This window comes from Vombatus ursinus, unplaced genomic scaffold (genome assembly GCF_900497805.2).
Source record: "Vombatus ursinus unplaced genomic scaffold, bare-nosed wombat genome assembly UNPS02014812.1, whole genome shotgun sequence".
NCBI lineage: Eukaryota > Metazoa > Chordata > Mammalia > Diprotodontia > Vombatidae > Vombatus > Vombatus ursinus.
Window position 1 is genome coordinate 52,711,128 of NW_020954590.1, and position 21,025 is coordinate 52,732,152.

At 39.7% G+C, this 21,025-nt stretch overlaps 1 protein-coding gene across 1 annotated transcript in view; it reads left to right on the forward strand.

The window, feature by feature from the left end:
* The window catches only part of LOC114053893 (laminin subunit alpha-3-like), a 325,673-nt gene that overhangs the window by 132,175 nt on the left and 172,473 nt on the right, over nucleotides 1-21,025 (forward strand). Inside the window, exons 14-20 of the mRNA XM_027877010.1 lie at nucleotides 5,137-5,271; nucleotides 6,376-6,513; nucleotides 8,469-8,515; nucleotides 10,009-10,108; nucleotides 12,779-12,831; nucleotides 13,349-13,454; nucleotides 18,415-18,514. Coding sequence (XP_027732811.1) covers nucleotides 5,137-5,271; nucleotides 6,376-6,513; nucleotides 8,469-8,515; nucleotides 10,009-10,108; nucleotides 12,779-12,831; nucleotides 13,349-13,454; nucleotides 18,415-18,514 — 679 coding nt within the window. The remainder of the gene's footprint in view (nucleotides 1-5,136; nucleotides 5,272-6,375; nucleotides 6,514-8,468; nucleotides 8,516-10,008; nucleotides 10,109-12,778; nucleotides 12,832-13,348; nucleotides 13,455-18,414; nucleotides 18,515-21,025) is intronic.

The following is a 21,025-nucleotide window of genomic DNA, read 5'->3' on the forward strand; positions in this document are numbered from 1 at the left end:
AATAACAACAACTCAACACTTAAAGGACCTGTGATTTTTTTTTTTTGTCTCTGTGGATTCCCTCCATTGATAGGGATTGCAGCCCCTCCTTGAGTCAGGAGTTGGTTTTTCAAAGTTATGGGAATGGAAAAAAGTCATCACAGCTTAGCCCAGCTGGTGCTCAGCCTCTCTCAAACTTGGGCTGGTCCTCAGATAAGACACACCGTCTACCATTGTGTCTTGTACTTGAAACCTTTACACCTTGGTAGAATAATAGCATCACAAATTTAGAGATGAAAGGGATCTCAGAGATCATCTAGACCAACCCTTGCCCCTTGCCCCATTTAGCAGTTGAGGAAACTTGAGATTTGGGTGGAGTGACTTTTTAAGTGTGGAGGTGGGATTTGAACCCAAGTCTGTAAATCCAAGTCAGTGCTCTTTCCACTACAACATTTGCCTCTTGCCAGAGCTTCTGCTTCCCTAGCCTAACCTTTGAGAACCCTGGTTTGTCTCCCCCCCCCCCCACCCCATACCATAGTGAAACATGGAAGTATCACATGAGATAATATTTGTAAAGCACTTAGCACAGTACCTGGCATTATAGTAGGTGCTATATAAATGCTAACCATTATTAATATTGTTGTGATTAATTGGATTTATGTGGATTTTAATAATTACTTATTTTTATAGAGCTTTTAAGGCTATTAAGCACTGCAGCTCCGTGGATAGAGCACAGGACCTGGAGTCAGGAATCCCTGAGTTCAGATCTAGGCTCTGACTTTCACTAACTCTGTGATCTTGAGCAAGTTACTTAACCTCTGTCTGACTCAGTTTCCTCATCTGTAAAATGGAGATAACAATTGCACCTACCTCCCAGGGTTGTTGTTAGCAGCAAGGAAGATAAAATGTGTAAAGTAGTTTGCAGACTTTAAAGTGATACTTAGATGTTAACAACTATTGAGCTCATTGGTATATAAAACTATAGATTAGAACTGTAAGGCACCTCAGAGATCATTAGATCCAGCATCCTTATTTTACAAACGAATAGAGAGGTTATAGGACTTGCCTGAGATCAAAAGGCAGTAAATGGCAATCTAGAATTTGAACATGGGGCCTCAGATTCCACAACCACTGGGTCAGTTATCATTTTTCCCATTTTACAGATGAGAAAACAGACCCAGAGAGGTTAAATGATTTCCCCAACATTACATGACTAGTAAGTGATGAAACCAAGTCTCAGGGCTATTTTTTGGACTCCAATTCCTTTTTAACTGTAACCACTTGGTGGCACTGCTTGGAAGAATTTGGAGATTTAAGGTAGAAAATGATAGTGAAAGGAAGAATGGTTTACTCTCTCTACTCTGGCCCCTACCTTTGGAATTTGGAGTATGGTCACTCTTTCTAAACCACACCTTTTCCTTCTAAATGGGCAAAGCTACTCCCTCTACATTGGCCTCACTCTACTGACCATGCTCAATAGGAAACAATGGGGGAAGACAATCAATCAATAATCAGCCAACAAAGTATTTATTAAGTCGGGCACTGTGCTAGGTGCTTGAGTTACAAGTACAAAGAATGAAGTAACCCCTAATCACACAAAAACTTATGTTCTAATGAAGGAGACAACAAATACACATAATTATATACCCAATCTAAATATAAAGTGAATAAATATAAATACACACAAAGTAAAATACGAGGTATTTGGGAGGGAGGGCATTAGCAGTTAGGGGGAGTCAGGAAAGATTTCGTTCAATGAAAGCACCAAGATGGTGCTTGAGTCGTGTCTGATCACAGGAAGAGAGATCTATGAGGGACAGGAAGGAGGAAGTGCATTCCAAGTACGTGGGACTGGCAATGCAAAGCTTTAGAGACAGGAGATAGTCTGGAGTAAGGAACAGAGAGGAGGCCAGTTTGGCTGGATCAAAGAATATGGGAAGGGGCATAATGTCCAGTGAGTCTGGAAAGACGGATTTAGGCCAGGACGCATAGAGATTTAAAGGTTAGAAAGAGGAGTTTATATTTGATTCTTGAGGCAGTAGGAAGCTGGTTGGTTGGCTGTTCAGATCTGTGCTTAAGAAAAATAACTTGGGCAGCAGGGTTTAGGATGGACCAGAGTAGAGTGAGACTTGAGGCAGGGAGACCAGTTAGGACCCTGTAGTATACTCTAGGTGGGAGGTGATGAGGGCCTTGCATCTGTATGACTGAAGAGAAGGGATCAGATGGAAGAGATGTGAAGTTAGAAAGGGCAAGATTTGACAATTGATTGGAAATATGGGGTGAGAGAGAATAAGAAGGTGAAGATAATGCTAGGGTGATGAATCTGGAATGGTGGTACCTTTGACAAAAATAAGGAAGTTTGGAAGAGAGGAAGGTTTAGAGGGATAGATAATGAGTTCAGTTTAGGACATATTGAGTTTAAGATATTATAGGGATATCCATTTGGAAATGTTCAGCAGGCAATTAATGAAGGGACTGAAGTTCAGGGGAAAGACTGAGTTCTCTCTCTCTCTCTCTCTCTCTCTCTCTCTCTCTCCACACACACATATATGTGTGTATACATATGTGTGATGTATGCAGATATGTGCATATATGTATGAATACATCATTCACATGTATTTAGAGATATGTGTACATATATACATACAGATACGTACATACACACATATGTATGCATGCATCATACATAACCTCATCAGCTTTCATAGCTTTGAATATTATGCAGATGACATAGCTACATCTATGTATTCATGTATACATATACAGTCTGTCGTACACATGCATATCCATACATGTATGCTTATTATAAACACATTTACATGCACATATGAATACATGTGTGTGCGTATGTCATCTACATAACCATAATAGTCAAACCTATGGAAGGTGGTGAGGTTACCAAGCCAATGTGTCATTCCCTTGCCAGAACGCAATTGGGTCCTAATTTTAGCCTGGGGGGCAGGAGGAAAACCTCAGATTCAATTTAAATTCTGCCTTTTGAGAAGTTTATCAAAAGTTATTAATGATCAAAATCACAAATATTTCTTCAGAGCCCCCTAAGTAGGATAAAAAATCCCTACCTATTTTACTGCCCCTCTTTTCCTTTTCTTGAAAAAAAACTTTGAAAATTATTTATATTCTGATTTTAAACAATACTAAAAAAAGAACATTCATACACCCAAAGGAGAACAGCAAAAGGGGTTTGTGAAAACTCAAATCTCTATTAAGTATAGCTTGCTTTAAAAAAAAAGTATGTAACAATTTCAACATGTTACTTTCAAAGCTGTCCTGCTTATCTGTGACTCTTTCCTTCTATTCTCTTCTGTGCATTAAAAAAATACTTCAATGAGTCTCTTTTGTTTCTTGGCAACACTATTGATAGTTCCCCTCTCCCAAGCAAGTTAAAAAAAAAAAAGAAATGAACAACATAATCCTTATAACAAATAAGCATAGCTAAGCAAAACAAATCCACGTATTTTCCATTTCCAAAAATGTATGTCTGCTTCTTCACCTTGAGTCTTTCTCCCCTCTTTCAGAAAGTGGGTAACATCCATCCTCAGCAGCCTTTTAGAGCCATTGTAGAGTTTAGAATTCTGAAGTCTTTCAAAGTTTTTTTCTTTATGATGTAATTGTTACTATATAAATTGTTCTTCTTACTTCACTCTGCATGAGTTCACATAAGTCTTCTCAGATTTCTCTGAAATCATCTATTTCGTCATTTCTTAATAATATTCCATTACTTTTGTATACAATAATCTGTTCAGCCATTTCCTAATTGATGGGCACCCTTTTTGTTTCTAGTCCTTTGCTACAATAAAAAGACATTCTATAAATATTTTTTGTACAAATGAGTCTTTTTCTCTTTGATACCTTTGGGGTATGGACCTACTAGTGGCATCATGGGGTCAAAGGGTATACACAGTTCAATGACCTTGGGGGCATGGTACACCAGTGTTTCTGTATTCCCACAGCCCATCCATAAATTGTCAGTTTCCCTTTTTTTGGGTCACCTTTTCCATTTAGATAGGTATGCAGTGGAACTTCAGACTTGTTTTAATTGATATTTTTCTGATTTTTAGTGATTTGGAGTATTTTTATATGACTATTCGTAGCTTGGATTTCTTCCTTTGAGAACTGCCTGTTCATATTCTTTTACCATTTATTTCTTGGGTTATTGTACCACTACTTGGGGTATTGTACCACTATTTGGAGTATTGTACCATTACTTGGGGTATAGTAACACACTTAATTTTTTTGCATTTAAGAACTAATACAAAATCACAAAGAAGTTATAAGCAGTCATAATTTTATACTAGGTGGAGGGTGGAGAACAGCTTCTAAAGTACTAGGAAAACTCAGAAATTAGGAATAATTTAGGGAATAGAAAAATCTTGAAGTAATTGCCTGAAAGGTAGAGGGGAAGAACTAAATACATCCCAGTTCTTTCAATCACACCCTCCTTCTTAGGGATCACAACTGAAAGAGAGCTCAAGCTGCCTTAGTACCTCAGTGTCAGTCCCTATTTTAAGAGCCTGCTAGGGCATCTCTGACTCACCGTCTCCAATTTACCACTCTTGGGTTGCCCCTACTTCTTCCTCTTTGAAAGCTCCATTCTTTCCCCTTTCCTTCCCAAGCTCTCCACATTGAGGCAAGTCTTACTGGACTATGGTTCCCAGAAGTCCACGCAGCTCCCAGAAGACCATGCAGCAAGGTTACAGAAGTTGAGTCTGAATACCCAGTTACAGACTATACCACTCTACTAGTCCAACATAATTTCAGGCTAGTTACTCATAGGAGACAAAGGTTGTATTACCTTCCCTGTAGCCCCTAAATCACCTACTAGTCTTGAGACGAAAAACATTTCAAATCAGAAAAAGGATGTAAACATAGACGAATTGAAAGGAGCCAGAAAAAAAAAAAAAACAGAAGAGGGATTGGAATTATAAATTATAATTATGAAAAGTGGAATTACAATTATAAAAAATGTCATGAGGCTTTCAAGGTGATAAAAAGGTAACCAACATTAAGCTTTTTTTTGTTTGTTTGGGATTTGGCAGCTGTTGGTTCATAGTTAAATAGAAATTAAAAGATTGATGCTAGAGTTCTTAGGATTTTTTTGAAGTATTTGTAGTTCACTTGTTTTGTCTTTGCTCCCAGAGTGTAACTGTGACCCGCTGGGCTCCCAGGACGGTGCTTGTGGACCCAGAGGCCAGTGTCGGTGCTACCCCAATTATGCCGGCCTGAGCTGCAACCAGTGTGCTCCCGAGTACTACAGCTACCCCAGTTGCTTTGGTGAGTAACCAACTCTATTCTTTGACCTAATTTCCTCTGCTACCGAAGTAGCAGCAACAGCAGAGGAAAATTTCCTGAAAACGATTTTACTGCAAGCCTTGGTTCCTGTGGGCAGGCATGGCAGAAGAGTTTTGTCTAATAAACAGTCAAACAAACCCCATTGTAATTATCATCGGAAAGTACATATTGAACGCCTAGCTGTGCATGGTTCTATGCCAGATCCCTTAAAAGGAAAACAATTAGACCTGATCTCTGCCCGATAGGATTCTAACAACCTTAAACTTAAAGCTGAGAGAAATTTTGCAACTAGAGGATGCTTTCAAATAAACTGTCTGGAGTGTGACTTTAGTTCCAACTTGAAGCCCTAGGTAGTGAGGATACATTTGTAACCACTGAGACCAAAACACTAAACAGTCTGAAACAAAAGGCAGATTTGAAAGCGTCAGAAATATGTTTGAAAGTGTTCATTGGGGTTCTGAGTTGCAACAAAGGGTAGCATCGATTAGCAATACTAAGTTCCACTCCTGATAATATGATCTTCCAGCCTTGTAAAGCAATTTCTCCCTTGTCAGATAGTCACTGGATGACATAATCAGATTGCTTACTATGTTTCTATCCAGAATAAAGCTTCTTAACCCTATTCCTGTCACAGAAATTGGTTGAACTCTAAACATGGGGAGAAAAGAGAAAAGAGAGGAGAGTCAGAAAGTTGACCCTATTAGCCAAATGTGTCTTTATGCGTTAACACAAGCAAACAGCTAACCAGAGCTGGGGGAGAGAAAGGAAGAGATGAGATGGATTCCTTTTCAACCCTTGACCAAGTCACCTCTTTCAGCCTGTCTACTACTAAAGGCTTTGAGGAGGGAGGAAGGTAGATTGTAGTCTTTGGAGTGGTTTGTGCCCACTCAGAAATAAATGATTAAAATTAAATCTCTAAGAGAAGAGCCACTTCCCTTCCTTATATTATCCCCTGAATCCACCTTCCTCAAGTACTGCAGAAGTAAAGCATTCCCAAAGGCACTTTGGGGCCCACCTTGCCTAATATAATCATGTTGGATGGTTAAATGTTTATTGTCCCAAGTCTGATGGTGTGCTTCAATCTAGCTTGTCAGTGTTCACCGCTTGGTTCATACCAGACTACATGTGATCCAGTCACTGGGCAATGTGAATGCCGAACAGGGATTACAGGACAGCTATGTGATCAGTGCCTTTCAGGAGCCTCTGATTTTCCCCACTGCCAAGGTAGGCATGCTCAATTCTGGTCAAAGGTGTGTATGATTTATTTAATTACTTAATAATAAATTAACTAATCTATTAATAATAATTAATAAAAGAATTCATTAATAATTCTTTGGAGAAGCAATATGTGGAAAGAGTACTGAACTTGGAGTCACAGGACCTAAGTTTGAATCTTAGGTTTGACTCTTAGTGTGTGTGTGACTTTGGTCAAGTCATTTAACCTCACCCATAAAATGAAGAAGTTGGATTAAATGGCACTGAAGCCTCTTCCAATTTTAGGTCTATGATTTTATAGCATAACCCCTTTTGGTTGAATGGAAAATGCAACAACAAATTTCCGGAAGTTAAACTAGGTGATCAGAATCAATTCCTAGTGATTAGGAAAAGTTCTTGAACATCCTCTCTTGTTAGCTGCTGTTGATTACTTATTTTTCATAAAATCCTAGAATTCAAGATCTGAAAGAGACCTTAGAACACCATAACTGAGGAAAGACAGTGGAATTACCTAGTTAAGAGATTGTTAGTGAGCTTGGAACGTCAAGGTTAGGAACTGGGTTGCAAGAGGACGAGAAATGAGTGGGAAGTAAAGAAATGGAGGCAGTGTATATAAATGATTTTTTCTATGAGTTTTGCAGTAAAAGGAAGGAACGGCCACAGGAAAATGGCTTGACAGTATGGCAGGGTCAAAAGAAGTTTTTTTTAAGAATGGGGGAGACCTAAATGTGCTATGATGGATGGCAGGGAGAGCATTGTGACTGATTATCAAAGTAGCGACACGGTTATGAAATCCTAATCTTGCAAGTGCTGGGTCACAGATGATGAGGAAAGCTGAGCTGATTAAAGGGGAGAACAGAGGAAGGGTAGAAAGCAGCAACAGAAGGAAAAACAAATAGAATTGGCCAAGTAGGGGAACAAAGAAAGTGGGGGCAGGTGGGCAAATAGCAGAAAGAAACACAATAAATAGACAGAAACAACGAGGAGGAAGAAAAGCACCAAAGGCAAACAAAGGAAGGAGAGATGAGAGGAGAACAGCCTAGGGGCAGTGTAGGGACAAAGAGACAATTTTAGGGGGAGTAGAAAGAAGCAGTCTTGAGGGGGAAAGAAGGGATCAAGTTGAGAGGTAGCAGGGCAAGAAGGCGGTGGTGAATGATAACCCAACTCTTGGCAGGGATTTATCTTAACACATAAAACCAATTCAGCTTATGACGACCCTGTGTCATTGCAAAAGGCTGAATTATCAAAGAGGTTTAAATGATGTTCGCAACATTATATTTCCTAAATATGCTCACTAATGTGAGAAAGATTTCAAGGGGTGGAAGATTGGCTGTAGTCCATAAAGTGTTAGAAGCAGCATGAAGTGTAAGGGGACAAAGACATTTCTTTGGTCAGAAGTCCAGGGTTCAAGGCCTTGGACTCATTGTCCTTTCTTTGTCCCTTTGGGCAAATCATTTAATCCTTCTGGGCCTCAGTTTCCTCATCTGTAAAAGAGGGAGTCAGACTAGAAGTTTCTTTCTAATTCTAGACCTGTGATCCTAAAAACCATCCCCAATTCTTCAGGTAGCTTAGTTGAATATTTGCTGAAAAGTGGTGCAACACACCCCTCTTCTGGACAAAATTACACTAGCTCAAATGGTTATTTCTAGGCTCTGTCCCCAGCCTCCATCCTCTCACCTATGCCCTTCAGTCTTTAATAGAAATTAGCTTTTACAAAAAATGGCACTTAATGGCTTTATGCAAAGTGGAAAAATCCTGCTTTTTTCTATCTGAGCTTTATTCTCAAGGACTTTTGGTGAACAAAAGGCATTCTTCCTACTCATCTATTGAAAGATTTTTGTGAGAGCCAGCATCACCTTTCAAAAAAGTGTGTGTGTGTTTGAGTGTGTGTGTGTGTATGTTTAAAAATGATGTGACCCATAATACCAAAAAAATGACATTTTTTTTTCCTGAATCTGATACAGGTTTCAGTAGTGAATGTAACCCTGTTGGTACTATCGATTCCAGTTCTGTGAGTACAAGTTTACAAAACTATAATTCTTTGAGCCACTGTGGTGGTCCTTAGTATAGGAACTGTTACAGCTTCCTAGAATAAAATATGGAGGGGGACACATATTTTTAAAAGAATGATCTTGGAAATTTGAGAGGTGACATAGTGTAGAGGCGAGAGCAATCACAGCTTCAGATTTATTTCTTTGAGCCTCAGTTTCCTCAGGTATAAATGGGGATGGTAATATTTGCCCTGCTGATCTTATAGGGTTAGGATCAAGTGAGATAATGTATATGGAAGAACTTTATAAAACTGTAAAGTGGCATTTGGCAGTACATATTTGTGGGTAGAGGACTTGTCTAAGAGTCAGGAGACCTGAGTTTGAATTTTGGCTCTGACTCTTACTAGCTGTGTGATTTTGAGCAAGTTTACTTGGCCTCTCTAGGCCTTGTTTCCATGTGGGGTGGTCTCTGTGGTCCTTTCCAGAACTGATGCTCTGTGACTCGCAATGTGTTATTTTTGTGGAGATGGGGCTTGTATTCTGATTTGAGGTAGCAGGGACCCACACAACATCAACTAATAGTGTGGATATGCAGAATAAGTGAAATATGTTTGGTATCACTCTTCCTACCACAGTACAGATTTACATTTGGAGATTTTTGCCTGTCTCCCAGTAAGCTGGGGTGATGGCATAGTAGACAGAGTGTTGACCTTGAAGACAGGAAGACCTCCATTCAAATCCTCCCTTAGACTCTTACTAGCTATGAGACCTTAAGCAAGTCACTCTCAGCCCTCAGTTTCTCTGTCTATAAAATGGGAATAAGAGAACCTGTTTCATAGGGTTGTTGTAAGGATCAAATAAGCTAATCTATGTAAACTGCTTTGTAAAATTTAAAGTGCCATGTATTTAAATGTTAGCTATCATTATTATAGATAGGAAATATGGCATGGTGAATGGAGAGCTGCCCTCAGAGCCAGGGAAATCCAGTCTTTGCTCCATACTGGTTTTGTGACCCTGGGTAAGATATTTAATTTTCCATTTGCCTGCAAATCTAAGTTGAAGAGAAGGTGTTTTGTTTTGCATTTTGTTTTGGTAGAGGAAATTTTCTCAACAGAGAATTCCATGTACTGGTGAAATCTAGGGCCAGTCTCTTTCAATTATAATCCTGGAAGCCTGGGAATGCCTCAGGTTTAGCATATGACAGATTAACCATCATACAAGGTCAACACAATTGTATTGTGGAGCTTTGTAAAGAATTAGAAACCAGTAGGCTTTACTCAAATTCTGTAAATGAAGCCCCCACACTCTCAGATAAATATAATACTTCTGTTGTTTCTCAAATTTATACATATAATACAAACTTTTTAATAAAAATTCCCTTTTTGAGTGTACTTAGTTCCTACTCCAGGGCCAGAATAGATTTTCTGCGCCAAGCTTTTGTTCTGAGACCTTCTTTGATTGATTGCTTTGACTCCAAGATTCCACATGTTGGATTATTTTTTTTCCCCAATAGGGGTATTGCCAGTGCCAGCTTTATGTCAAAGGTCCTACCTGCAGCATCTGCAAGCCATTATACTGGAATCTGGCAGGCGAAAATCCTGATGGATGTTCAGGTAAGATTTCCTACATGTGGCTCTTGGCCATATTGTGACTTCTTTTAATGTTCTTTATCACAGTGGCTGAGCCAACCCGAGCTTTTCATTTTAGTCAGAGCTGTTCCTTGGAAACCCAATCGGACATTTGGATGATTTCACCTTCTGCTAGAAATTCTGTCAGTTTCAAAATCTCCACAGCAGATTGATGGCCCTGATCTCTAGCCATATTTCATTGACCACTAAGGCAATAATTAACTAAGTGTTTTCTTACCATGGTCTTCCAGTTCATTCTCTCTGATTTCATTTTATGCTTCTGTTGATATTGGCCCAATAACTTTGGATTCAGTTTAGTTCAGCAAATATGCAGAGGACTGTACGTTTGCTGAGAGTACAGTGCGAGGTCCTTGGGAAGATAAAGAAGACTTTGTGGTCCTTGTCCTCACAAGTCTTAAAATTTAAAGGGAAGATAGAGTACTGAGAGAAATAATCATAATACAAAAAAAGGGAGCATTATAAATTCGGGGGAGACTTATGAAGATGGTACTATGTGATGTTCAAAGAAGAAAATTAAATTTTCTGATCAGGTCAATCAGAGAAGGCTTTATGAATGAGGTTTTGAGCTGAGGCATGAAAAAGGGGTAGGATTTCATCATGAAGAGAATGAATTGGAGGTGGTGGTGGTGGTCCAGGAATAGGGAACAGTAAGAATGTAGTCTTGGAGTTAGGAGGGTAGAGGACATGCCCAGAAAAAAGCAAATGGTATCATTATATTAAAGCATGGACTACACCACTATGGTGTAAAAGAAAAACAGAAAGACCAGGGGCATTGGATTGTGGAGGGACTCAGGACCAGGCTGAGGGGTTGTTACTTTATTCAGTAAGCCATAGGGAGTCACTGAAGGAAGCAGAGGGTGAGATGATCGATTAGATTTATGTGCTACCAGAATCCTCTGGCAGTCATGTCAAGTCAGCATTGAGTAAGCACCCACTAAGTATCATGTGCTCTGTTTAGCCCCAGAGATACAAAGAAAGGGGAAAAACACAGGCACTGCCCTCCAGGTACTTACAAACTAATGGGAGAGACAATGTGCAAACAACTCTGTATAGGGTTATAGATACAGATCTAAATAGATAGAGATAGAGATAGAGATCTGTGTAAGTGTATGTGTATATGCATATATGTGCGTATAATATGTACATACATCTATTACATATAAATATATAGATATATCTTATTTGTATATAGCTGCTACTGTATGATATATACATACACATACATAGATTATATAGGATTATAGCCAGTTTATCTAATGTGTATATATGTTTACATATATATGCACATATGCATATGTGTATGCACTTATGCACATATGTATACACATACCTATAATTTCTTCTGTGTGTATGCATATATGCATACACACATAGGATAAATTGGGAGTAATCTTAGAGGAAGGGCACGATTATTAAGGAGGCTTCTTGCAGAAGGTGGGATTTTATCAGAGACTTGAAGGAAGCCAGGAAGACCAGGAAGCAGAGATGAGGAGGGAGAGAAATCCAGGCAGGGGGAACAGTCAATGAAGATGCATGGGAGTCTGATGGCAGAATGTCTTGTTTGAGAAACAGCAAGGATGCCAGTGTCATGGATCACGTATTTGCTGCACATGAATAACCCAATCCCACGACTGAGTCAAAGGCTTATAGCATGGAGCTTTTAAGCAACTTGTTCAGTAATTAGCAAGTTAATAAGCAGTTGTTCTTCATATCTTCTGGGACTTTGGGGCACATGCTTTTTGTTCTTCAGACAATATATCCTTTTCTTGTGTTTGTAGATTTTGTTTTAGTGAGATGAGCCACAAATATTTAATTTAAAGTAAGTGACATGTAATTGATCAATTTTTATAGAAGTTTCTGGGGTTCCCATCTTTTTCTTTTAATTTTATTTTTTATTCTGAGAACACAAAAAGAGGATTCTATATGAAACTAAATCTCCATTTCATGCTGCTTGCTTTAAATAATTATATGTATATATAATAAATTCTTATTACTTTCAAAACTATCCTGCTTATGTGTACTTCTTTCTGTTCTCTTCTATGCATTAAGTGTGTGTGTGTAGTGTGTGTATATGTATATGTGTATACATATACATATACATATATATTTACCCCTCTATTTTTGGCATTACTAGTCTAATAGTATTAATGTAAAGGATATATTGATAAGAGAAAGGCAGTAGAGAGTACTGGGTTCAAATCCACCTCTGATACTTATACCTGTGCGACCTGGGACAAATCATTTATCCTCTCTGGGCCTCAGTTTCCTAATCTGTAAAAGGAGGGAAGTGGATGAAATAGTCCTTTCCAAAAGCAAAGTCTTTCCTTTCCAGAAGTAAAGTCTTGACCTTATGAACTTTGGCCTAGACTTCATTTAAAATTCTGCCGTGCTATATCTCTTGCTTGGAGTGTCCACAAGCTGGCTACCACTAATAAGACATGGGTGGTATTCATCTGTCACAAGGAAGTTTTTGAAGTGCCAGAAGTACATGGCCTTACTTCTACCAAAAATTTCGTGTGAATGTCAGACTGTAGGTATTCCACATCCTTTGAGCCACAGAGAATGTCTTCATGTAAGCCTTGATCCAAAGGCTTTTTTGTAGAAGTGATCATTTCATATTGTCTACCTTCACAGAATGCCAGTGTGACGTGACTGGAACGTTAAGCGGAGTTGGAGAATGTGAGCAGGTAATATGAAGAGTGCTGTCTGACATAGGAGCGAACTATTACAGAAACCAATTATGGAATTCCTTAATGGAAATAACTGATGACCCAACAGTTATATGCAGGGGTTGTGCTGGTAAATGTTTAACAGCTAGATTTCTGAAAGAAAAAAACGATATACATGACACAAACTTTTAAATTTGAATTTAATTTGCATTATTAACATGTTCTCAGTCACTTTCTAACGTCTAGAAATCCACAAAGCAGTAAATTAATCAAGCTCTGATTTCTGAGATGTAAATGCTTAGACTGAAAATTTAACATTTGGCTCTTGAGAACCAGCTCAAGCTGGCTCCAGCACACCCGATTGTATAGTATATGGTGAATGCACCTGTAGTTTAAGATTCTTCATGCATTGTTGGAATTTTTACAATGAAATCTTCGGCAAAAATATTTTTAAAAAGTCATTCTTGCTTGAGTTAAAATATTTTCCATTTAAAATTAAGTTTAAATCCTTATCCTCTGATTAATTGTTCTACAGAGAGACGGTGAATGTTACTGTAAGCCTCATGTCTGTGGTGGTTCCTGTAATACATGTGAAGATGGCTATTTTGCTCTGGAAGACAGCAATTACTTTGGGTGCCAAGGTAAGTTCTATTCTGGTGGGAACTATATGGATGTAGCAAAAGTCTGGGTGTATCAAGGGGAGTCCAAAACGCTTCCCTTTGTGCAATGTGTTGTTTTTCAGTGTTGTGTCCCTAGCAAGCAGCACAATTCCTTATGCATAAATGCTTACTACATATTTGTGGGGGGCAGCTAGGTGGCACCATGGCTAGAGCCCTAGGCCTGGTGTCAGGAATACTTGAGTTCAAAAATGGCCTCAGACACTAGCTGTGGGACCTGGGGCAAGTCACTTAACTGCTTTCTTCCTCAGTTTCCTCAACCATAAATGGGGACAATGACCACACTACCTCCCAGTGTTTTATATGAAGATAAAAGGACTTGAACCCAAGGCTTCCTGGCTTTGCAGTCAGTTCTCTATTCATTGTGCCATGCTGCACAATATTATTATGGGTAGCTAAGTGGTGTGGTAGATAGAGCTCTAGACCTGGAGTCAGGAAGACTCATCTTCCTGAGTTCAAATCTGGCCTCGGATACTTACTAGCTGTGTGACCCTGGGCAAGTCACTTAACTCTGTTTGCCTCAGTTTTCTCATCTGTAAAATAAGCTGGAGAAGAAAATGGCAAATCAGTCCAGCATCTCTGCCAAGTAAACTCCAAACAGGGTCACAAAGAGTTAGACATGACTGAAAAACAATATCTATCATCATTACTGCTATTATTATTTTTATTATTATGCCATAAATATGTAATAATCACATTGTATATGAGTACTGCCACTCAGTTGCACCATCCTATTAGTTTAGGATTATGTGGTATTTAGTTGGGCCCCCAATGAACACCTGAACAATTGTCAGAGTGTCCTTGGAATAAGATGCCTTTGAGGGATGTAGCTCGGCTAATATCAACTTTGTTCAGGTTACAGTATCAATGAATCACAGACTTTCAGAGTGCATTTTGTCCCACCTGAACCTGAATGGGAATCATTTCTATTACATACTTGACAAATGGCCACCCAGCCTTCTCTTGAAGACCTCTAGTGATGAGAAACTCACTACATATATAATTGCATCTGTCTTGCGGGGTCGTTGTCCCATGACATCATGTATGTAAAGCAGTTTGCATACCTAAAAGTACTGAATGAATGAGAACTACTATTATTATTATTTTTATTACCTCCAAGGCAGCCCATTCTACTTGAGTAAATGATTATTGGGATTTTTTTTCACTTTCATCAAGCTTAAAACTACCTGGCTGCAATTACACTCAGTGCTCCTGGTTCTGTTGCTGGGGCCAGGCAGAATGAGTCTCTGCCCTCTTCCTTACGCCAGCCTTTCATATCCGTGAAGGCAGAGATCATAGCACACATGCCACTCCCCTCCATGCCCCAAAGTCTTATTTTCTCCAGGCTAAAAATACCCAACTCATTCTCATTGGCATGGCTTTGAGGCTTTTACCATGCTGGTAACCCTTCTCTGGACTCTCTCTCCAGGTTGTCAATGTTCTTTCTAAAAGGGGGAAGCAAGTGGTATTGTAGATAGAGCGCTGACCTGGAGTCAGGAAAACCTGAGTTCAAATCCTACCTCAGATGCTTTATGAGCTATATAACCTCAGGCAAGTCAAATCCTCAGTCTGCCTTAGTTTTTTCATCTACAAAACAGCGATAATAATACCACTTACCTCTCAGGATTGTTGTGGGGATGAAATGATATGAGTTGTAAAGCACTTTGCAAGCCTTAAAGTGCCATATAAATGCTGTTATTATTAATGTTATCATTATTATTATAAAATGTGGCAAAAGAAATGAATACACAACCCCAGGGTAGGTTATAATGGGACTTTGCTCCTTTGCTAAGGACTCTATGTCTCTCTTTAATGCAGCCTAAATACTTAAAGAAATTAATTCACTGGAAGGTCAAATACTGAGGCTGAAGCTTCAGTACTTTGGCCACATAATGAGAAGATGGGACTCATTGGAAAAGATCCTGATGTTGGGAGAGATTGAAGGCCGAAGGGAAAGGGGATGGCAGAGGATGAGACGGATAGATAGTGTCATGGAAGCAACGAACATGAGCTTGGACAGACTTTGGGAGATAGTGGAGGGTAGGAGGGCCTGATGTGCTGTGGTCATGAAGAGGCAGACATGACTGCTGTTAGCTTTTTTGACTGCCGTGTCGCCTTGCTGACTTGTCTTGAGATTGCATGATAGAATTATAGATGTCTGTTCTTTAGTCCTACCCTTCTCTCCCTCTCTCTCTCTCTCTCTCTCTCTCTCTCTCTCTCTCTCTCTCACACACACACACATTGTCTCTGCCTCCTCCTCTGTCCCATCTCTGTCTCTGTCTCTGTGTGTCTCTCTCTGTCTTTCTCTCTCTGTCTCTCTCTGTTTGTCTCTCTGTCTCTGTGTTTATCTCCCTTTCTATCTCTCTCTGTCTCTCTCTCTTTCACTGTCTCTGCCTCTCTTGCTGTCTCTGCATCCTCCTCTGTCCCGTCTCTGTCTCTCCTTATGTGTGTGTCTCTCTCTTTCTCTCTCTGTCTCTGCCTCTCTCTGTTTGTCTCTCTGTCTTTGTTTGTCTCCCTCTCTGTCTCTCTCTTTCTGTTTCTGTCTCTTTCTCTCACTTTCTGTCTCTCATAAGATTTTTAAAACATTCCTTGCTCACGCTTTGTCTGTGGCCTGCTGTGACGAATGGTAAATGAGACTTTCTATAGGAATGCCTAGCACAGCGCCATGGGTATGATAGGTGTTTAATAAATATTGGTTGATGTGGCTTAATGGCTGTGTGAGCATGTTAAAAGACAACCTAGACAGAAATGGGCAACACACAGGTACAGATTAGGAGGAAAAGAGCCAGGAACCATAATAAATTACACTTGTGAGAAAAAGAGAATAGTTGGACTGAAAAACTGAGTCACATAGAATTAGAATTATTAAATACAGTGCTTGGCATGTAGTTGTTGTTCAGTCATTTTTACAATGGGGCACTAGAGACTCCTTCCTCAATTTCTCCCTCACGTCCCCTACCCCAGACCTTTTTTTCTCCCCTAATTTAGTATCTGGGCTTCCAGATAATCTCTAAGTTCTAACTAATTATGAAACCTAGAATGTGTTTGACTTAGAAAGGTACCTCCTGTTGCTTAGATGTAGAGAATTAACATGTTGATGGTGACCATAAATATAAACCCATCTTCTCACCTTCTCCCTGCGTCCTCACATACCACCTTCACACCAAACAGAGGAGCAGGAACTCCTTTCCTTGCTGGAGCCCTCCCTGCCCCCCACATTCTTCCAGTGGGTGAAGAGAGGGTTTCTCTTGCTGCTAAAAGGTATCAAGGTGGGAAAGTTCATAGGATTTCGAGTATCTGGTCTCAGAGATAATCTGATATTACCCTTTCATTTTTAAGACTAGGAAACTAACGCCATGACAAGTTCAATCAAGGTCATATAGATAGCAGAGAGACATCTAGAACCCTCTGACTTTAAATTCAAAGCTCTTTCTCCTGTCTGTGTATTCTCCTGTATTCTATTACTCTCTATGTCTTTTTTTCTACTAAGTATTCCAGAAACACACACTGCCTGTATTCCTGGAATATTTAGTGGGAACTCAGAATGCATTTTCCACAACAATATTTAGAAATAATAGCTAGCTGTAATTAGCTAAGAGAAATTATTATTTCACTATTATATTAAAAACCAATTATTAATTTGGGATCCAGGCTTTTCTCCTTTATTTCCTTATTTAAAGTCCAGCCCTTGTAAAAAGTTAGTCTCTGAAGGACATGACTGATTGATGAAATTGCCCTAATCCTTGGGGTTCATACTCTCAATCTTGGGTAGGACTCCACCCAACTAGGAGACCTTACTTATGTTTAGAGTGTAAACAGAATCCACTCTGGACTAATTCTTACCCCAGAGGCCCTATCCTTGTACCCCTCCATTAGAATGTAGGGTGACCCAGTTCATGAAGGAGGAAACCAACCAGAGTCATTTGGACAGAGATGGATTCCCCTGTCCAGATTGCTATAGGCAGCTGAGTCTCATGATCCAGCCACATTCTCAGCGGAAATGGCCCTCCTCCTTATTAAAGGTCCACCAATCAGGGTTGATTTTCATTTGTCAAGGGCCCTTTCAAGGATTATTTAAGGCTTTCAGGCTCTCCATGTCTTTGTCTTTGGTTACCAAGAGAAACCACTGACCCTTAATTTATTATTAGCTAGCCTAATTAACAAATTGATTATTAATTACCCAGAAACTCTGTCTCAGGGTTTTTCATTCATCACATACTCTGCCGTCTAGATACATTAAGCATTAAACAGGCTTTTGTGGTATGCCCTTGCAATTGAGCCTCCATTTAATAATTATAATAATACCTTATACATATGTCTAGAACTTCATGGTTCCCAAAGTATGAGATAAGTGATAAATAGGGGTTGGGCCTGTGATTTCAGTAATATAGGGAATTCCTAAATGAAGAAACTCTGCTGATGCAGGTCAGTCCCTTCTATTGTCTCGGAGTGTTGAGAGATCTCTGGGATTTCAGATAATCTCTAAATTCTAACTAATCTAACTTAAGCTCAGAGCATTGAGGGGACTTGCCCAGTATGTGACAGGGTAGGGACTTTGAACCCAGATTTTCCTGACTCCAAGTTTAGTTCCCACATTATTTATATAATATCATTTGCACGGGAAATATTATTTCAAGTCCAAACTACCAACTTTGCATTGAACTCTTGATACATAATCAGACTGCCTATATTATTTAAAATGCTAGATGAGTGGCCAATATTTGGGAAGAAAGCAGTTGTGTCTTACTTTAAGGAACATCTGGTCATCATTAACACGATCATTAATTAATCATTTCTACTTCTCATGAGATGGATAAAGAAAGGAGCCAGAGAAATCTGTGTTTAAGAACGACATGATCAGTGGCACCTTTTCGAAGGCACCTTTTGAAAAAATGTTTCAAAATGAATGTTTCTTAATTTTCAGGGTGCCAGTGTGACATTGGGGGATCTGTCAACATTATGTGCAATGACCTTTCTGGAGCCTGCCAATGTAGGAAACATATCGTGGGCCAGTCATGCCAACAGTGAGTTTGCCTCTAAGGCTTATTTCATGATTTCTGTTAATGTTCACAGTATTGTAGCAGCTAAGAGGGAAATGAGTTAGAAATTAGAAATAATCTAGATGAGAAATAATCTAAATCAGAAGTTCTTTTTAAATGAGGAAACACAGATCTAAATTGGTTAGGTGACTTGTCCAAGGTCATGGGGATAGGAAGTAGCAGAGCTGGGGTTTGAACCTGTGCTCTTTCTGGTCTAAAATGGAGGCAGAATGAGAAACTGCTCTGAGTTTACATGGGAACACATTGTAAATTGATGCTTGAAGACCATCTTGGAAACTTTGAGAGCTTCTCCACCTCAAACTCGTTTCCCTCCAATTAACCCAGACCAACTTCATCAGCAAGTCAAAGGAGTGTAGAAATGACCAAATAATCATAGGAGCATCAATTTAGAACAGGAAGAAACATTAGTGGCCATCTCATCAATCTTTTCATTTTACACATGGGGAAACTGAGGCCCAGAGTGTTTCAGTGACTTGCCCATGGTCTCCCAGTAAGCGTTCAGAGGTGACATTTGAACTGAAGTTCTCTCACCTCCCGAGCTGTTTTTCCTTCTTCTGCCCCTAAAATATTGGCATCATAATTTTAGCCTAGGAAGATTTAGAAGTGGAGATAAATTACGTTCAGAGGCACCCCAGGGCTGACCTTACACCCTTTGATGTCCCACAGGCCACTCACTACTTCAGCAGCTAGCCCAGTGAAAAAGTAGCCTTGTTGAGGTGCTTTGCAGAGTGATCTGTGGAGGAGGGACTGAGAGCCCCATTGTTTGAGTTTCAGCCCGGTCAATTATCTACCTGCTTGTGTGACTCAGACAAGTGATTTTACCTGTCTGGGCTGCAGTTTCCTCATCTGTAAAAAGCGGAGCTTGGACCATATGGTCCCTTACAGCCCTAATGCTCTATGCACAAACGGTATCAAAGGCCTAAGGGCGATAACGGGGGGGGGGGGCGGTCCACAAGCTTGGAGCATTGGCATTCCTGACATCCCTTTATCCTGGTGGACATAAAAGCTTTGAAAATGTTCATGGAAATGATCTCCTCCACTCTTGAGAGTTAAAACGAATAATTCTTCAGTGGCGCTGGGTAGGAAGATTATTCTGTTGCTTATCTTCTTTAAAATCCCTGTAACATTAGTCAGTTACCCCAGTCAATAATGACTCAGTAAGTACCTACTGTGTGCCAAGTGAGGCAGCTAGATGACTCAGTAGACAGAACACCGGGCTTGGAATCAGGAAGATCTGAATTCAAATTCAGCTTCAGACAATGGCTGTGTGACCCTGGGCATATCACTTGACCTCTGTTTGCTTTAATCCACTGGAGAAAGAAATAGCAAGTTATTCTAGTGTCTTTGCCAAGAAAACCCCATGGACATTATGGGCTACAGGGTCATGAAGAGTTGGGCACAACTGATTGTGGTTTGTCCTTCATTCTTGAAGAGGACTATGACATCAGGGCAGATACAACTGAACGACTGAACAACAAAATGTGCCTGGCACTGTGCTAAGTGCTGGGGATACAAAAAGTGGCAAAAGATGGTCCCTGGAGACCTAAGTTCAAATTTGGCTTTAGGAATTTAGTAACTGTGAAAGTCATTCTGCTGGCCTCAAGTTCCTCATCTGTAAAATGGGGATAATAACAGTACCTATCTCCCAGGGCTGTTGTGAGTATGAAATGGACTAATACTTGTAAAGCTCTTTGCAGACCTAAAGTGCTATATAAATGCTGCCAGTTTTCATTGTTCTTCATGCGCTGAAATTGCACAAAATGCAGAATATTCAGTAAGTTGCATACTTTCTTTAACATTCCTGTGGTATGAGTTAAAAGTTACAAAAATTTCAAATGGGGGCAGCTAGGTGGCGCATTGGATAGAGCACCAGCCCTGAAGTCAGGAGGACCTGAGTTCAAATCCAGCCTCAGACCAAACGCTTGACACTTACTAGTTGTGTGACCCTGGGCAAGTCACTTAACTCCAATTGCCTAAAAAAAAAAAAAAAGATTTCGAGTTAACTACTATTGGCATGGAGAACCACCACATTGTAATAAGTCCCTGACTGTGATGTCAACTCTTCAGGAAAATAATTTTTGTTTTGTTTTATTTTGGCTAGGCAATGGGATTAAGTGACTTGCCCAAGGTCACACAGCTAGTAAGTGTTATATGTCTGAGGTCCGATTTGAACTCAGATCCTCCTGAATCCAGGGCCAGTGCTCTATCCACTGTGCCACCTAGCTGCCCCATGAAAATAATTTTGAAAGAAAAAAACAAAAACAAAAAGAAAAGAAAACCCTGCCAGGTCTTTTTTAACAGGCATTTATAATTGGAAATCCCTGCTGGTCAATTTAATGCATTAATGGTATGTGAGCAAGAATAATTCCACTAAGCTTAAGAAAACACACCCACCCACACACAAACACACACCCACCCACACATGCATCATGCTACAGAAAGATTACTTTTTTTTACCACTTAAACTTTGGTGAT